Below are 17359 nucleotides of genomic sequence, written 5' to 3'. Positions count from 1 at the left end.
GGGCGTGGAGTCAACCACTGGACCACCAGGGAAGTCCTCCCATGGGGTTTTGAAGGGTAATTAATGTAGCGTCTTCACAAGCATATCTGACATGCAGAAAATGCTTACTCTGTATTTTAACCATTATTAGCATGGGGTGGTAGGGAAAGCTTTCAGGAGGAGTGAGCAGCCTGACCATTGTGGACCAAGCTCTTCCCTCTGGCTGTGCAACCTCCAGCAGGTCCCATGCTGTCTCTGAGCCTAGTATACTTGTTTGTAAACACCCAGCTCAGAGCATTAGGAAGTGTTCAGCCTAATGCCCGGGAAGAATTTCGCACAGTTCCTGGACCACAGCAAATGGGTAATTATTATTTTGGTTCTTGATAAGGTGAGACTTGAAGGACAAGTTGTGGTTAAGCCAGGTTGGAGGGGGTGGGGGAGTGAGCCAGAGCTTTCAGGCAAAGGAAACTGTCCCGGCCAAGGCTGGGAAGGGAGAGATGGCCTAAGAATGGCAGGGTGTTCAAAGAGGAAGTGCTGGAGGGGGAAAGGAGTGGGTGGGTCTAGGCCATGCAGGGCCTGGAAGTTCTGATGAGGAACTTGGTTGTCTTCCAAGGTCAGGTGCTGGGGAGCCACAGGAGGGCTGTGAGGGATGAGGGGGCCACTCTGGGGGTAGAAAGACTCAAGGACCATCTGGGGGGCCACAGACTGGAGGGAGGAGGCTAGGCAAGCGGACAGAGGAAGTCAAGGCCTGTGCTGGGGTCTGGCTGGTAGAAAGAAAGGGATGGAGCAGAGAGATTCAGGGGGCAGGAGGGGTGGGATCCAGAGACTGACAGCAGTGAGGGGAAGGAACAAGGGAGGAAGGCTCCCAGCATCCCTCTAGATGGCGGAGCCACACTGGAGATGGAGAATGCAGGAGGGTGGGGTTAGAGGGAAGACTCTACGTTTAGCGGGACATGGGGCATGTTAAGACCTGGGGGTTGAGGAGACACAGTTCTGGCTCTCAGGAGAGAGAACTGGGTGGAAGATAACCACTTGAGACTTGGCCCTGAGGGCAACAGGGGACCATGGAGAGCAGAGGGGGAGCAGGGTCAGACATGGGTATTTGAAGATGGAGGCAGGACAGAGTGGACCAGACGCCAGGAGGCTGGGGGCGGGGTGCTCTCTCAAAGGGCACCTGACCCTCCTCCAGGAAGTCTTCCTGACTTCACCTCCCCACCCCCCTCCACAAGTCTGTTACTAAGTTTCCAGCTGGGACTGCAGTCTCACCGTCTGCCCCCAGGGTGGGGAGTGCAGGGGTTACGCTGGGCCTCCCCTCAGACGGGACTAGCTGATGAGGACAAGTGGGGTGGGGTGGGTGTCTCAGCCCTATTATCTGGGTGGGGGATCCTGGCACCTCCCACTGGATCTGGCTCCCTTCCCCGCCCAGGAAGCTATCTGTCCTGTTGGACTCGTCTAGCCCGGGAGGAATGGGTGCAGGCCCTGGGTCTTGCCCCGGTTTCCTCGCGGGTGCAGCTGGCATCATGGGCACCTCACGGGCTCTGCTGCTCTTCCTGCTGCTGGGTAAGCCCCCCACCCAGCCCCTTGCCCACCATTTCCCTTTTCTGCAGCCCAGCAACTCCCTCCCTTCCTTTTCCTCTGCAGCCTCGGGAGTAAGGGTCCTCGCCTTCAAAGCCTCTTCAGGAATTCAGAGAACCAATCTCTCCTCAGACTCAGAAAGATCTTCCCAGGGCCCGGGTTTGAAAGTTCCCTCCATCAAACCCCCCAGCTGGAAATTTCCAGATCAGTCTCCAGGTTCAAAAGCTGATATCCCTCATTCTGAATGGTCTCCTGAGGTGCTGAATTTGAAGGACGTGCCCAGGTCCTTCCGGTCCAGTGTTTCTGCTGAGGGCAAAAAGCCGAACCTGGACCCCTTCTCTGGAATCCCTGGTTCCAAAGTAGTTCCTCCTGCCTCGGGTTCTCAAGTTCCTGCCCCAAACCCGGAGCCTTCCTTCTCTGTTAAGACCCCAGCTTCCAACAGGCAAGTCCCCAATACGAACGTCTCTGTGGAGACCCCAGTTTCAAAATTCTCCCCTGAGGATGAGGATCTTAAATTCTCTGCCCAGAGCCTGGATTCCAAAGTTCCCTCAGAGGCCCCCTCGGGGCCAAGCTTATCCCCGCAAGTGGGGGGCCCTCTTGCGGTGCTGGTGGGGACCACAATCCAGCTCCCTCTGCTTCCAGTTCCTGGCCTTGGTCCCCCTTCCCCTCTGGTGCTTTGGCGCCAAGGTTCCAAGGTGCTGGCAGCTGGGGGCCTGGGGCCAGGGGCCCCTCTGATCAGCCTGGACCCCACGTACAAAGGCCGCCTACGATTTAACCAGACCCAAGGGAGTCTGGAACTGTCCTCTGCCCAGCTAGAGGATGCTGGGGTCTACACAGCTGAGGTCATCCGGGCCGGGATCTCCCGGCAGATACGGGAGTTCATTGTGCGTGTATATGGTAAGTGGGCCCTGAGGTCCAGAGTGCTGGCTGCAGGGGCTGCTGTGGGCAGATTACTGCTGTTCTGAGGATGTGTTTCCCGTCCCAGAGGAAGGGGTTCCTAGACAGGGGAGAGAGGACTTCTGGGCTGGAGGGAGGGAGAAGAGGAGCTGGGGGTCAAGACAGGTGCTTGAGGGAAATTGGACCTGGGGACCAAAACTCCGGCTAAGAGGAGGGCTAAGAGGGGGCCTCGGCTGGGGCGAAGTCCTGGGTGTAAGACGTGGAGGGGGCTGGGGCTCCCTGGTCCTAAGGGACGAGGGGGCTGAGAACCGAGTCCTGAGTCCGTTCCCCCTCTCCCAGAGCCCGTGTCCAAGGTGTCGGTGAAGCCTGAGGCCCCGGAGACCGAGGAGGGGGCAGCGGAGCTCCGGCTGCGCTGTGTGGGGTGGAGGCCGGGTCGCGGGGAGCTGAGCTGGACCCGGGACGGACGCGTCCTGGAGGCAGCGGACCCTGCGGGAGTGGCGCCACCCCGGATCCGCGTAGAGGGCGACCAGCTGCTCATCGCGCGCCCTACGCGCAGCGACCACGCCCGGTACACCTGCCGCGTCCACAGCCCCTTCGGCCACGCGGAGGCCGCGACCAACGTCAGTGTTTTCTGTGAGTGCGGCGGTGCCTCCGGTCGGGGACAGGGATCTGAGGGCTCAGGCTCCTGGAGTCCCTGGGGAGGAGAGGGCTGGAGGTCCAGTCTCCGGAAATCCTGGCGGAGTCCCAGTTGACCCCGACTCTCGCGGTTCCGACCCCCTTCCTCCGCCTAGACGGCCCGGATCTGCCGGTCATCACTGTCTCCTCCGACCGCGACGCCGACCCCACCCTCTTTGTCACCTTGGGCAGCAACGTGACCCTGCGCTGCATCGCCGCCTCGCGGCCACCGGCCGACATCACATGGAGCCTGGCCGACCCGGCCGAGGCCGCGGTGCCCGCCGGCACGCGCCTCCTTCTGCCCTCGGTCCGGACCGGCCACGGCGGCGCCTATGCCTGTCTCGCTGCGAACCCGCGCACCGGCCACCGCCGCCGCTCGCTGTTCAGACTCCTTGTGGCGGGTGAGAGCGGCGGGGTGGATGGAGGGGCGGGGTCAGCCAGGAAAGGCGGAGATGCCCGGGAGAAGGGGCGGAACCAGCAAGGGGCTAGGATACCCGGGGGGGGCATGGGCGGGGGGAAAGAGCGTGGTGGGGCGCGACCGGCAGGGAGGGGCGGAGATCCCAGTAGAAGGAACGGGGGGGGATGCACAAGAGAAGGGGAGGAGCAAGGATGGCCAGGAGAGGGGGCAGGGCCAGCACTGAGAGGGCGGAGCTTCCTAGGGATGAAGGAGTAGTCAAGGAAAGGGACTAAGTTGCTTGGGCCAGTAAGTGGGATCAGCAAGAGAAAGAAGTTACCTGGGAAAGGGGGCAGGGTCACGAGAGAAAGGGGTGGAATCATTCTAGAAAGGGGCAGAGTCGTCTTAGAAAGGGGGCAGGGCCCACTAGGAATGGCAGGGATGTCCAGAAAAGGGGAGGGTTCAGTAGGAAGAGGCGACTCGTGGAGTAATCAAAGAGGGGGGCCAGGGCTTCCCTGGTGGCGCAGTGGTTGAGAGTCCGCCTGCCGATGCAGGGGACACGGGTTCGTGCCCCGGTCCGGGAAGATCCCACATGCCGCGGAGCCTGCGCGTCCGGAGCCTGTGTTCCGCAACGGGAGAGGCCACAACAGTGAGAGGCCCGCGTACCGGAAAAAAAAAAAAAAAAGAGGGGGGCCAAAGTAACCTGGTAGAAGGGGTGGAGCTAGAAACAGGTCGGGGTTACGTTTGGAAGGACAGGGATCAGTGTGGGAGGATGAAGTTTCCTTCGGAAAGGGGGGCAGTCAGTGGGGCTGCGACTGCCCACTTAGCCCAGGGGTTGCCGGGGAAAGGGAGCGGGGTCTGCAAGAGAACGGGGCGGGGTCAGTGCCTACAGGGCGGGGCCAGGTGAAGAAGGGGTGGAGTGAACGCGCGAGAGGCGGGGCTAGAGGGGAGCTGGGAGAGAGCTGACTGACCCCTTGAGCTCTCCCTCCCCTCCACAGATCTGCCCCCCGGGTCCCCACAGTGCTCAGTCGAAGGGGGTCCTGGGGATCGCGTCCTCCTCTTCCGCTGCTCGTGGCCCGGCGGGGTCCCTGCCGCCTCCCTGCAGTTCCAGGGTCTCCCCAAAGGCGTCCAGGCGGGACCGGTGTCCTCGGTGCTCCTGGAGGCTGTCCCCGCCCACCCCCGGCTCAGCGGCGTCCCCGTCACCTGCCTTGCTCGCCACCTGATGACCACGCGCACCTGCACTGTCACCCCGGGTGAGAGCTTCTTTCCTGTTTCCCGAGGAGGAGGGGCTATTTCTTTGCTCCATTAGAACTTGAGAAAAGGGGACTTCCTAACTACAGGAAGAGAGATTTCCTCTATCTTTAACCCTACAGAAGGTCGGAGGTTTTCCCTATACCTAAAGCAGGGGCGGGGCCAACATTTCTTTCCTGGACGGAGAGGGCTGACACTTTCCCACGTGTCCAGAGCAATACATGGTTGAGAATAATATGAGTTTCCCAGGCCAGGACTTGGCCTGTCTCTCGTACTTCCTAAGTCCTTGTTAAGGAAATCAGATGAATGAATGAGGGAGGGGGTGAAAGGGCAGATCTTCCTCTTTTGGCTAAGGTGCCCTGTTAGATTCATCAAAGGGCACAGGACTTGTTCTCTTTCTTGATCGGGTTTGTTCCACCCACAGAGGCCCCTCTAGAGGTGCTGTTGCATCCGGTGGTCGAGGAGACACAGTCAGGGAAGGTGGAGGTGGCGCTGCAGGCCTCTGGCTGTGGCCCCCCTTCTCGAGCATCTTGGGCCCGGGAAGGGCGGCCCCTGGCCTCCAGAGGCCGCGGGCGCCTGCTGCTCAGCCAGGATAGGCAGAGGCTCCTGATCGGCAACTTCAGCCTGAACTGGGACTTGGGAAATTACTCCGTGCTGTGCAGTGGGGCGCTGGGTGCTGGGACCGACAGGATCACCCTCACCGGTGAGCCCCATCCTTTCCCGGAACCCAGGTCCTCCAGCCCTCTCTTCTCTCAAACCCAGGAGACTGGGATTCCAGCCTGTTCCTCCCTCAGACCAAGGAGTCCAGGCCCTCAGTTCCCTCCTCCCTCAGACACAGAAATCTTGGTCCCCGGCCTCTGCCGACCCCAGACCCTAGAACTCCCACCCCCAGATCCCTGACCCGTCAGGGAATCCTGGACCCCAGTCACTTTTTCCATGAAACCCTCAGACCCAAGAGTTTGGGCCCCCAGTCCCTTCCTTTCTTAGACCCAGGAGTTGGGGTCTCCAGACCCTCTGTGCCTGGGACCTAGGAGTCCAGGCCCATGGCCCCCTTTCCTCTCCCTGCTAGGACCCATGAATCCAACCCCCACCTTGATTCCACCCCCGCCCACTCCCCAGGACCTTCTATCTCCTCATGGAGGCTGCAGAGAACCCGGGATGCAGCAGTGCTGACTTGGGATGTGGAGCGAGGGGCCCTGATTAGCAGTTTCCAGATCCAGGCCCAGGAGAGCCCTGACCTGAGCAGAGTCACCGCGTCCAAGGACTGGACCTCCCTGCTCACCCTCGGACCTCGGGATCGCTCAGCTGTAGTGCCCCTCCTTCCTCAGAAGCCCCAGGTCTGGGTCTTTCGTATCCTGCCCACTCTGGGGCTCCAGCCAGGGACCCCATCCGAAAGCCGGGTCTACCGTGCCGGTGAGTTGGAGCCGCTGGGCTTCGTCCTGGGCTGAGAAGCCCTTCTCGTGGGCTTCCTCCTGTCAGTCTGTTTTGTTGGATCTTCCTTCTTTCTCTGTGTTACTTTCCTGGGGTTGCTGTAATAAGGTACCATGAACTGTGTGGCTGGAAACAACAGAAGTGTATTCTCTCCTAACTCTGGAGGCCAGGAGTCTGAAATCAGGGTGTCTGCAGGGCCATGCTTTCTCCGAGACTCTGCGTAGACTTCTTGCTTGCCTCCTTCTAGCTTCTGATGGTGACAGTCAATCCTTGGCACCACTCCAGTCTCTGCCCTCAGCTTCCCACAGCCTCCTCCTCCCTGTGTGTGCCTCTGTCTTCTTTTTTTTTTTAATATAAATTTATTTATTTATTTGTTTTTATTTTCGGCTGTATTGGGTCTTCATTGCGGTGCACGGGCTTCTCGTTGCGGTGGCTTCTCTTGTTGCGGAGCACGGGCTCTAGGCGCGTGAGCTTCGGTAGTTGTGGCGCGCGGGTTTAGCTGCTCCGCGGCATGTGGGATCTTCCTGGCCCAGGGCTTGAACCCGTGTCCCCTGCATTGGCAGGCAGATTCTTAACCACTGTGCCACCAGGGAAGCCCCACCTCTGTCTTCTTGTAAGGAAACAAGTCATATCAGATTAGGGCCCACCCTCATGATCTCATCTCGACTTGATTGGTTGAATTGTGTCTCCCCCCCAAAGATACTGTAGTCCCCTTTTATCCTCGGTTTTGATTTCTGAGGTTTCAGTTACCGGGGGTCAACCGTAGTCTGAAAATATTACATGGAAAATTTCAGAAATAGGCGATTCCTAAGTTTTAAATTGCGTGCCTGAGGAGCGTGATGAAATCTCACGCTGGCCCCCTCCATCCCACCTGGGATGTGAATCACACCTTTGCCCGGAGTATTCTGCCTGTTTGAAACTGTCTCAGTTATCAGCTCAACTGTCATGCTATGTCAGTGCTTTCGTTCGGGTAACCCTTATTTTAGTAATGGTCCCAAAGCGCAAGAGTAGTGATGCTGGAAAAAGCATAGAATACGTAGGATTTTGTACTATCCGTGGTTTCAGGCATCCACTGAGGGTCTTGGAATGTATCCCCTGAAGATAAGGGCAGGGGGAACTACTGCATACTGACGTCCTGACCCTCAGTACCCGTGAACGTGACCTTCTTTGGACAAGAAGTCTCTGCATTTTATCTTGATTACATCTGCAAAGACTCTGTTTCCAAAGAAGGTCACATTCACAGGTACTGAGGGTTAGGATATCACTGTATCTTTTTTGGGGAGACACAGTTCAACCAGCAACACTCCCCAGCTTCTAAGTATTGGATGTGTCAGCCCTCAGCCCTCTTCTCCACCTATGTTTCTCCCCAGTGTGACCTGTCCACTCTCATCACCTTATATATCATTAATACTCAGATGACCCTCAAATGTCTGATCTGCAGCCCAGACCTCTGAACTCCAGACTTGAAAAGCCACCTCCCTGCTTGACATCTTCACTTTCGATGTCCAGCTGGCATTTCAGACTTTACATGTCCAAAATAGATCTCTTGAGGTTTTTTTTCTCCCAAACTACACCCTCCCCCCCACCCCCCACCAACTCTCCAGTCTTCCCATCCTGGGACAGGGCACCACCCACGTGCTGACATCACCTGCAACATCCCAAATACCAGCAGGGTCCCATCACTTCCTTCTGAAATGCTTTCCCAATCCACCCACTTCTTTCCATTACACTCTGGTCAGACACCACCATCCTCTCTTGCCTGGACTGCAGCAGCCATTTACCTGGTCTCTATATGCCCCCTCTTGCCCTCTTACAATCCATTCTCCAGGTAGAAGCCGAAGTTATGCAAATCCGATCACGTTGTTGCCGCCTTGCTGAAAAGCCTTTCGTGCCTAGGCTCTGGCCCCTGTTAATCCCTCTAACTTCATCCTTGACCTCTTCCACCTTCATTCTGTGTCCTCCACCCACAGTTTTCATTGAACGCAGAAAACTCTTTCCTACCTCTGAGTCTTTGCATGTTCTGTTCGCCCTGCTTGGAACACCCTTCCCCCTGTTTAGCATGCCCGGCTCCTTACTCCCCAGGTCTCTGCTCAAATGTTCCTCAAGGGCCTTCCTTCACCCACTTTTCTAAATGTCACCTCCCCTTCCATTATTTCTATCGTAGCCCATTTATTTTTTCTTCTGAGCACGATCTGAAATTATGTTATTTATTTGCACATTCGTTTCTGATTTCCCTCCTAAAATTAACCCTCACGATAGCAGGTATCTTGGTTTGCTCACCAATGGATCTTCACCACCTGGCAGAATGCCAGGCACACCACATTCACTAAGGAAATGTTAAATGAATTGAGAGTGCTGGGGTCCCAGATTCCTGGGTTCTGACGGGGGTGTTGAGGCAGGAGGCTCAGGAAACAGGTCCAGATTTGGCCCCTGCTCTCCTTATCCTCCTTCTCTTGGTCTCTTCCAGGCCCCATCCTGGGCCCCGGGGCCATCGCTGGCATCGTCCTGGGCTCCCTACTGGGCCTGGGACTCCTGGCAGCACTTCTCATCCTGGGCATCTGCTATCTGTGCCACTTTCAAGGTGAGTGAGTGACCAAGTGGTAGGTTCCCTACAAAGAGTCCCATTGGTTCAGCATCTGAACCAATCAGCAGCAGTTACCTCATCCAACCTGCCTTCCTACCTCCATATCAGCCAATCAGAGTAAGGCTCCACCTCTCAGCCCAGTTTCCCTCGCCATTGACTGCGTGGGGGGTGTCAGAGCAGCCAGTCAACTGTTTCTATTTCTCTTCCTCCTCCCTTTCCCAGGAGAGACTCCTAACAGAAAGAAGCATACGCCCAGGTTGACCCCTGTATTCACCGTACCGGAAAATAAGATGCAGAGCGTGACCCCAGAGCAGACCCCACAGCCTCTGCCCCTCGAAGTTCCTCTGGAGGACCCTAGCCCAACCAGGGCCCACCCAGTGAGTGTGGGTGCCCCAGTGTCCTGGAATGGGGGTGGAACTTTTTGTGTTTTAGTCAGGCAGAGGAGATGGTTTGAATTCTCTTCCTCCAGCTTTTCTTATTGGTTTACAAAATTGGTAGATTTTCCCTGTCTTTTTTTTTTTTTTTTTTAATATATAAAAGTTGGACAGGACTTCCCATCCAATTTTTATATATATTAAAAGAAGTGCGAAATTCCAATTCCCCCTCCCAAATGCAGGAAAACGCCTTCATTCTTTTCCATAAAAATTGGCAAAACTTCCATTTTCTCTCCGAAGTGGGATAGAACGTCTTTTTCCCCATAAAATTTGGGTTGTTGCATGTCTTATCTCTCCCAAGGGTGGCCAGACATTTTTTCCTCCTTGCAAACGGAGGGAACTCAGCTAATTTTGGAATGGTGCGAGCTAGCTCTAGAAAAGGGTGAGTTATGTCACATCCAGGGTAACCCCTGAAGTTGTCCCCCTTCCCTCCCTTCTCTTCCAGGCCTCTGGTCTGAGGACAGTCAACTCTCCACTTGGGGACCCCAAGATTGCTCGGGCAGCCACGCAGGTGTGACCAGGGCTAGTGGCCTGCTCTGTGCAGGACTTTTGGGGCGGGACTTCCTGTTTCACCCCAGCAGCAGTAGGGGACCTCCTGTCCTGTTGTGACTGAAGGTTGGACCTGTAAAGTGGGACTTCCTGTCTCCCTCTCTCAGCGCAGAAGACTCGCCTTGTATTTGTGCAGCTAAGGAGATGGGACTTCTGGGCTAGGAGAGACTCCTGCTGACCTAACAGTGTGGCTTGCACAACCTCCAAGCAGTCGAGGACCTGTGGCCGACTGGCAGGGCTTGCTGTGCTGCCCCGAGCTGGAGAGGGCGGCCTGCCTCCATTCTCTAGAAAGGTCTTCCTATGTCAACGTTTGCCTGCTTCAGGCCACGCTCCATCCAGCTCCCGGGGTCTTCATCTTCGATCAGATCGCGTTCCTCTTCTCTTTAAGCCCTTCTATGGCTGCCCGTTGCCCTTCAGATATTGTCCAAGCTCCTCATCATGACCTTCAAAGTCTTGTGGTTTGGCCTCTGTCAGCCTCTCTGACCTTCCCTTCCAGAAGTTTCACCCCTGCTTCTCTCCACCGTACTTAAGTTTGCCTCCAGGCCTTTGCTCCGGGAGCGTACTGTACCTGGAGCAACACTCATTGCTCTATGTCATTCATTTTTTTTGCGGTACGCGGGCCTCTCACTGCTGTGGCCTCTCCCGTTGCGGAGCACAGGCTCACGCACAGGCTCAGCGGCCATGGCTCACGGGTCCAGCCGCTCCGCGACATGTGGGATCCTCCCGGACCGGGGCACGAACCCGTGTCCCCTGCATCGGCAGGTGGACTCTCAACCACTGCGCCACCAGGGAAGCCCTATGTCATTCATTTTTCAAGTGTAAAGGTAACCGTTACCATCTTAGAGCACCCTTCCCTAACCCATGACCCTAACGTGCCTCAGTCATGGGTTTAGGTCCCAGAGGCCCTGAAGCACCTGCTCCTCGTATTTAAACACATACTATCTGTTAGCCTCCGACCCCCTCTTAACTGGGCGCTCCACGAAGGTGGAGACCGTGTCATTGTCCTCAGCACTTAACACAGAGTTTGGTACACAGCAGGCCATCCATATTTGTTGACTGATCAAATATTTGGGGCCAGTGAAGGACTGGGCTTGCTGCTACCATCCCCAGCAGGATGGCTTCTTTTTCCACCTGGGTTTCTCATTGGAAATTTAAGGAGTGCATCAGTGAAGATTCTTTTGGCTGTAAATAACAAAATAAATGATGGCAAGAGATGGAGGTAGGTGGTTTCAGGCTGACTCAGCCACTTAGTGACCCCATCAAGTACCTGGGCACTTTGTGTCCTTCTGCTCTGCCACCCTCGGTGGGTCAGCATATTGTCTCACGTAGCAAGATGGCTGCTGCAGCTCACATCTTCACGCAACTGTATCTGACGACAAAAGGAAGGGAGCAGTGTTCCTCTCCTCTCATGAGTGGGGGAAAAAATTTCCTGGAAGCCTAACAGTAAACTTCCCTTATGTCTCATTGAACAAAAACTGGCCACATCATTGCAAGGGAGGCTGGGAAACCAAATATCTCAGCCTGTATTGTGGGAGGTGGGCAAAGAGGAAACTGGCAACAACTAAAGTATAGGCAACCAGCATCTGTCTCAAGGAAGGAAAGGATTCTGGTTAAAGATTGGGGTGGAAGAGGCCTTTAGGAAATACAGTCCTTGGGTCTTTTTACAAAGGTGGTGGCTGGGGTCCTGGATACCTGGACCCTACATCTGTATCAGCTAGAATTTTCATTTCCATTTTAATCACTAGAAACAGAAAACCTAACGTGAGTTGGCTTGAACATACATGGGACGTTATTGCTTATGTAAATGAATGTGGGCATCAGGTAAGTTTTGATCCACTTGCTCCAGTGATGTCATATGGACCCAGTTTCTCTAGACCTTCCACTCTGCATTCCATAGTGTTTCTATCATTCTCAGCCTCCACGTGTTGTCTTCCCCACCATGGCTATCCCCATAGACCCAAGATCTCTCCATGCGATGGGGAAAAGGAACCCTGCAGATCCAGACTTCACGCCATTGAGCCACGTGACGCAGCAGAAGAGCATCTCTTCTTAGGAAATCCACACAGCTCTGGTGTTCACTCTCTCAGTAGTCTGGCTGGGTCATGTGCCCACCTCTGAACCAGTCACAGTGGGAAACGGGCTATGCTGAGTGGCCTAAGCCAATTGTGCCACCTCTGCAAATGGGTCAATTGCAAATCTACCAGAGAGAAAAGGGAGGGCAGAAGTGATGCTGGGGAGGCACCACCCGTGACCACACCTCTCTGCCCTCCACTCACCCATATCCTTAATGACATTGACACCTGCAGGCGGAGGCTTTGGAAAAAGGCGTTTATTGGTGTGGTGGTCTCAACACTCCCCGTGACTTGGAACACACGGCCCCCCGCCCCCCCTCCCTTGCACCCCTCCCCCTGCCCGCCCTGTCGCCCGGACCCTGGGAATGGAAGACAATGTGGGATGGGGTCCACGCCCCCGTCTGAGGTACAGTCACTGCTCCTTGCCCCTCTGCCCCTGCTCTGCCCTCTCTCCCCGTCCCAAGCTCTGGGTGCTGTATAGTTCAGGGTGGGTGTTTATAGAGGGTCTCCCGGGAGTTGGAGCTGGTGACTTGGCATCTTGGTCTGGGCTCAGGATGTCTGTGTGATGCCTCTCTCTCCCCCACCTTGTGTGATGTGGTGTGCCAGGGCGGGGTGTTCCTACAATCAGAGCTGAAGTTACAGCCTCAGAGCCCCTTCCAGATAACAGTTGCCCATCCTGGGGGGAACTACAGCTGGTCACCAGCTACAGGACAGCTGGAGCCGGGGGGGCTATTGCTGGTCACAGTCGCTGGTGTGTGTGTGTGTGTGTGTGAGAGTGTGTGTGAGGGTGGTCAGGTCAGCCTTTAGGAGGTTCAGCCGGTGGAGAGGCCAGGGAGTGGTAGCCCAGCAAGCCCACACCTGTGGGCCGGCTGCAGCTGGTTGGCGCTGCAGGTGGTCGAGGGGAGTGGGGGCAGGGTAGGGCAAAGCACTGAGACACACAGGTGACAACAGGCACCAGCCTGACATTTGGATGGAAGCACCGATTGGCCCAGGAGGGGGCCAGAAAGTCCAGGGTGGGGAGGGACAGGAAGGGTGGGGAGGGACAGGAAAAGTGGGAAGGTCTCAGGCCGCTGAGCCAGTGATGGGGCCTCCGGCTCCAGGCAGCCAGCCGGCTGACAGCAGGGAGGCCCAGAGCCAAGATGGAGATCGTGCACCTGCTCACAGAGGCTGAGTGACAGCTTGACAGACAAGCGTGATGGCCCTGCCCACTCCCAACCTGCCCAGGAGACAGCCTTTCAACAGGGTGGGGAGCGGGTGGTGCGAATGCATATATTGGGAAAGTAGGGAGCCTGGGAAACCTCTCCTCACAGCTTCTGGCACGAAGCCCCCATACCTACCTCTAGCCAGAGGTGAGAGACAGCAAGGTTGGGGGCAGTGGATGTGCGGGGTGTCGAGGACGGAAGAGTGCTGAGCTCCCTTTCCCACCCATTCATACACACACACACACGCACACACGCGCGTGCAGGCTCACGCTCACACCCACTACACACAAGCGATCCAGTTGACAGCCTGAGCTAAGAGACGGGTGTGGGGTGGCCGGGGATGGGTCACAATCGGAAAGGTGAACAGTGGCGAGAATGTCTGTAGAAAGATGCATAATTTTGCGTTATCCCTCACAGTGATGGGTTCTGTAAAGATCTTTCCTCCTTCTCTTCCTTTTCCTCTTAGAGCTCCTCTGCCCCCTCGAGAACCGCGGCGCTTGTTCCCCCTTCTCCTCTTGCTCTCGGCCTCAGACCGCCCGCGGGGGGACTCCAGGGCACTGGGTTCTTCCTACATCCTCCACCACAGCCAGCCCAGGGCGGAGAGGAGGGTCAGAGGCCCTGGGGGCCTTGGGGCCGAGTTCTCCAGGGATCCTGGGCCTGGGGAAAGAGAGAGAGGGTCAGGGGAGGAGGCCCAGAGTGGGGAGACCCCATGTGTGTCTCTCCCGAGCGTCTTGTCTCTGCTCTGAGGGTGTTGTCTGAGAATGCCTCCTGGGGACCTTTCTGGGCTTTCACTCAGTGTGCCTGTCCTCTGACTGTTTTAGTCTAAGCATCTGGCTGATGACTGTCTTCTCCACCTACAAAGCTCTCCCCACAGATCTTGGCAGGGCTGGCTTCTCCCGACCACTCAGGTCTCAGTTCAAATGTTACCCCCTCCAGGAAGCTTTCTCTGATGAGCTTATCCAATGCTACCATCCCCAATTCTATTATTTATTTTCTTCGTAGCCCTTATTGATATGCAAAATTTTTTTTTGCTTATTTATGTGTGTATGTATTCGTTGGCTTTTCATTTTACTTATGTGTCTACTTGTTTATTGCTTTTCTACTACTGCTAGACTGTAAGCTGTGTAAGTCCCTAGACCTTGGCTCTTTTGTGCATTGCTGTGTCCCGAGCACCCAATGCCTGGCCCTTAGTGGGCGCCCAATGAATGTGTCTGTAGAAGGGATCGGTTTCTTGCTCAGTCGAGGGTGCGTCTCTTTCCTAAGTTCGGGGACAGTCCGGGGTCGGCCCGGCATCTCCACCTCTCTGGCCCCGCCCACTCAGCCCCGGCCCCACCCACGCCGCTCCGGCCCCGCCCCTCCTGCCGCTCAGGGACGCACGCAGGAGCCGCATGGAGGCGCTGGACATTCCCAGCCGGTTGGCTGCGCGACACGTGTAGTTGCCGTAATGCCGGGCGCTCACGTTGGCGAAGAGAAGCATCGAGCGGGTGCGCTCCGTCTGCACCTTCAGGCCCTCGGCCGTGCCACTGCTCAGCCTGCCGGGGATCCGGGTCAGGGACCAGGCCGCAGGACCCCGGCCCGGGGCCCTCTCCAGGCGGAAAGCCCAACCCCCTGTCAGGCTCCCCGATTCCCTGGAGACCCTACATTCTGTTCCCTACCCCAGCGACCCCTAGCTTCGGGTTCTAGCGCCCCATGGATCTCGGGCCACTCCCACCGACGCCCCTCTGCAGGCAGCCTAGCCCCTCAGGGACACTGGACTCTCTCAGTGTGTACCTCCGACCACTAGGGGCACCCAGGCCCCGCTAGACCCCAGATGTAATGGTCCCCTAACCCTAAAACTTCTCTGCTGGATCTTCAGTATCGACCCCCACCCCAGACCTTCTTCCTGAAGAGCTGGAGGAGACCAGGCTCCAGCATTCATCATCCTGGGACCCAAATTTCCAGTAAGCCACCAGTTTCCCTGGGGCTCAGAGGACCCCAACACCTAGAAGCCGGACCCTCAAGTTCTCAGGAGCCAGTACTCTGCTCCCTCTGCCCCCCTCCCCGCGGTCCAAAGGACCAAGGACCCCACCACCACCACCATCACCACCACGGCCGGCCCCGGTGCCGTCCTCACAGTCTGTCATCCTTGTACCACTGGAAATCCGCGGGGGGCACCGCCATAGCTTCACAGCGCAGGAGGGCGGCCCGGCCCACGGCTGTGCGGGCGCTGGTCACGTCCGTGATGGTCGGAGGATCTGGTGAGGGACCAGGGTCAGCGAATTCTCCTAGCCGGGTGGGGACGAAGGGGTCCCACCCCCAGCCCGCTCCTCTCTCCTTACCAGGAGTCCAGGTCTCCAGCATCCCCCCGCACAAAGACTCCTTCCTCGCGCAGACTCACCCCCTCCCTCCTCCCTCACACCCTTCATCCCCAGGGACCCAGGACCCGCCCCGCTTTCGTGCCCAGTGCCAGGGGGGCTCACAGTTGACTGTGACCAGCACGCGGCGGCTGTCAGGTGCAGAGTTAACCCCGTTGTGAGTCACGCACTCGTATTCCCCGGCCTGGCCCCGCTGGATGTCGTAAATCTCAAGGATCTCACCTTCCGAGGTGAAGCCATCTGTGGTGGGAGGGGAGGGGAGGGGGCGGGGCCAGACACAAACACTTAACACGGGACAACACGGGCACAACACGGACACACATCAGCGGGGCGGACAGCGCAGGGCCTGGAGTGCCCGGGTCAGTGGGAATGGGGAGGGGCTTGCCGGGCCTGGGATCTCCTGCTAGGGGTGGGACACAGAATGAGAATCTGGGGCTTAGTAACTAGAACCCAGTGGGGAGGGTCCTAGAATTGGGGGCGTTCAGGGGATACAGTGATCTGGGAGTCCATAACTCAGATCATGTGGCTCACAGGACCCAGTGGGGAGGATCCAGAGTTCTGGGATCTAGCCCTTGGGGCCCAAGGAATCAGGATCTGGTGACTGGGATCAGCAATCCAGATATCTGGGGTCTCATGACAGAGCGCTGGCTCAGAAGACCCTTTGGGACTCAGAGCATCCAGGGATCCAGAAACTCGAGACCCGGACTGTGGGGCTCAGATGAACCACTAGGGGAGGATCCAAGGATCTGAGACCTAGTTATTGGGTTCTGGGGTCTCAAGGGATCTACTGATTGGCACAATTGGTCTCCAAAGACCCAGTGAGTAAGGATCTAGGGATCTGGGAAATGGTAGTAGAGATCTAGGTAAAAGGGGAGTGGGTGATGTCTGGGACCTGGAATGTCCCTTTCAGGCCCCTTGGCGCTCTGTTTGGGGGCAGCCATGGTTCTTAGCCCTAGCGCTGGAATCACTTGAAGGGCTTGTTCAGACAGACTGTGGTGGTGATGTGGGGAGGGGTGGTTCTGACTCGTTAACTCTGGGGTGGGCCAAAGAATGTGCATTTCTGTCAAGTTTCCAGGTGATGCCAATGCTGCCAGTCTGGGGACCACACTCTGAGAACCACTGGCCTAAGGCATCTGGCAGAGATGTAGTGATGTGAGCAGGAGACGGGAACGTGGGCCAGGGCCGTGGCTGTAACCTGGCTCTGGCCAGCTAGTGGTAGGGGTCTGAGTCCAGGAGAATCCTGTGAGCTGGGGGGAAAGAGACTGAGGCTACTGGGGTCGGGGATGTGGGGCAAGTTGGGATCTAGGAGGTGATTTGGAGGAAACAGCCCAGGCCTGGGATGGCAAGTGGGGAAGGCTCTAAGGCTCTGGGGTCTTCCAGTGAAATAACAGGACCAGGGTAGGAGGGGGAAATCCAGTCATCACAAGGGTTCCGGGGGAATCAAAGGAGGGGGGTAATGGGAGATTCTGGGTATCTAGCTAGGGATATGGGGAATTGAGGGGCCCAGACTGCGGAGTGGGGGAAGGGGCTTTCGGCCAGGGGTGGGGTCCTCACCTCGGAGCTGCCTCCAGGTGACCGTGGGCTCCGGCCGCCCCACGGCCAGGCAGAGCAGGTTCACATTGCTCCCCTCGTTCACGGTCACAGGCGAAGAGATATTCACGATGCGGGCAGGGACTGCAGGCCGGAGGGAAGGTTAGTGAGAGGCCAGATGTGGGCTCCCAAGACCCAGGATCCAGGCCTGGCCCCTCCTCCTTCAGACCAGGATCCAGGCCCCCAGCTCCTCTCCCCTCAGACCCAGGGGTCTGGGCCCCCAGCCCCTCCCCCCTCAGACCCAGGATCCAGACCCCCAGCCCCTCCCCCCTCAGACCCAGGATCCAGACCCCCAGCCCCTCTTCCCTCAGACCCAGAGTCCAGACCCCCAGCCCCTCCCCCCTCAGACCCAGGGGTCCGGGCCCCCAGCCC

The 17359-nt window shown here is 57.3% G+C and overlaps 2 protein-coding genes across 2 annotated transcripts in view; one reads left to right on the top strand and one right to left on the bottom strand.

The window, feature by feature from the left end:
* Positions 1-1412: 1412 nt before the first annotated feature.
* VSIG10L (V-set and immunoglobulin domain containing 10 like) lies at positions 1413-10282 on the top strand. The gene is made up of 10 exons (XM_029239225.1): positions 1413-1539; positions 1621-2451; positions 2791-3084; positions 3243-3527; positions 4519-4773; positions 5196-5474; positions 5891-6184; positions 8670-8783; positions 9009-9163; positions 9666-10282. Exons 1-10 carry the CDS (start codon positions 1446-1448, stop codon positions 9735-9737), a joined length of 2673 nt encoding a protein of 890 aa, XP_029095058.1. The 5' UTR covers positions 1413-1445; the 3' UTR covers positions 9738-10282.
* A 1924-nt stretch (positions 10283-12206) lies between these two features.
* The window catches only part of IGLON5 (IgLON family member 5), a 16279-nt gene continuing 11126 nt past the window's right edge, over positions 12207-17359 (bottom strand). The window contains exons 4-8 of the mRNA XM_029239433.1: positions 16952-17071; positions 15503-15637; positions 15157-15277; positions 14421-14575; positions 12207-13700 (exon numbers count right to left, since the gene is read on the bottom strand). Of these exons, the coding sequence (XP_029095266.1) occupies positions 13612-13700; positions 14421-14575; positions 15157-15277; positions 15503-15637; positions 16952-17071 (620 nt within the window). The 3' untranslated portion in view covers positions 12207-13611. The remainder of the gene's footprint in view (positions 13701-14420; positions 14576-15156; positions 15278-15502; positions 15638-16951; positions 17072-17359) is intronic.

Source organism: Monodon monoceros, unplaced genomic scaffold, assembly GCF_005190385.1.
Source record: "Monodon monoceros isolate NGI ecotype Baffin Bay Population unplaced genomic scaffold, NGI_Narwhal_1 Super_Scaffold_10, whole genome shotgun sequence".
Taxonomy (NCBI): Eukaryota; Metazoa; Chordata; class Mammalia; order Artiodactyla; family Monodontidae; genus Monodon; species Monodon monoceros.
This window is presented reverse-complemented; position numbering and strand designations above follow the sequence as displayed.

Bases quoted from the DNA above. Each gene is read 5' to 3' on its own strand.
- VSIG10L (XM_029239225.1), top strand. From the start codon at position 1,446: ATGGGTGCAGGCCCTGGGTCTTGCCCCGGTTTCCTCGCGGGTGCAGCT. The intron at 4,774-5,195 runs GTGAGAGCTTCT...TTCCACCCACAG, and splicing joins CACCTGCACTGTCACCCCGG to AGGCCCCTCTAGAGGTGCTG. The intron at 6,185-8,669 runs GTGAGTTGGAGC...GGTCTCTTCCAG, and splicing joins AAGCCGGGTCTACCGTGCCG to GCCCCATCCTGGGCCCCGGG.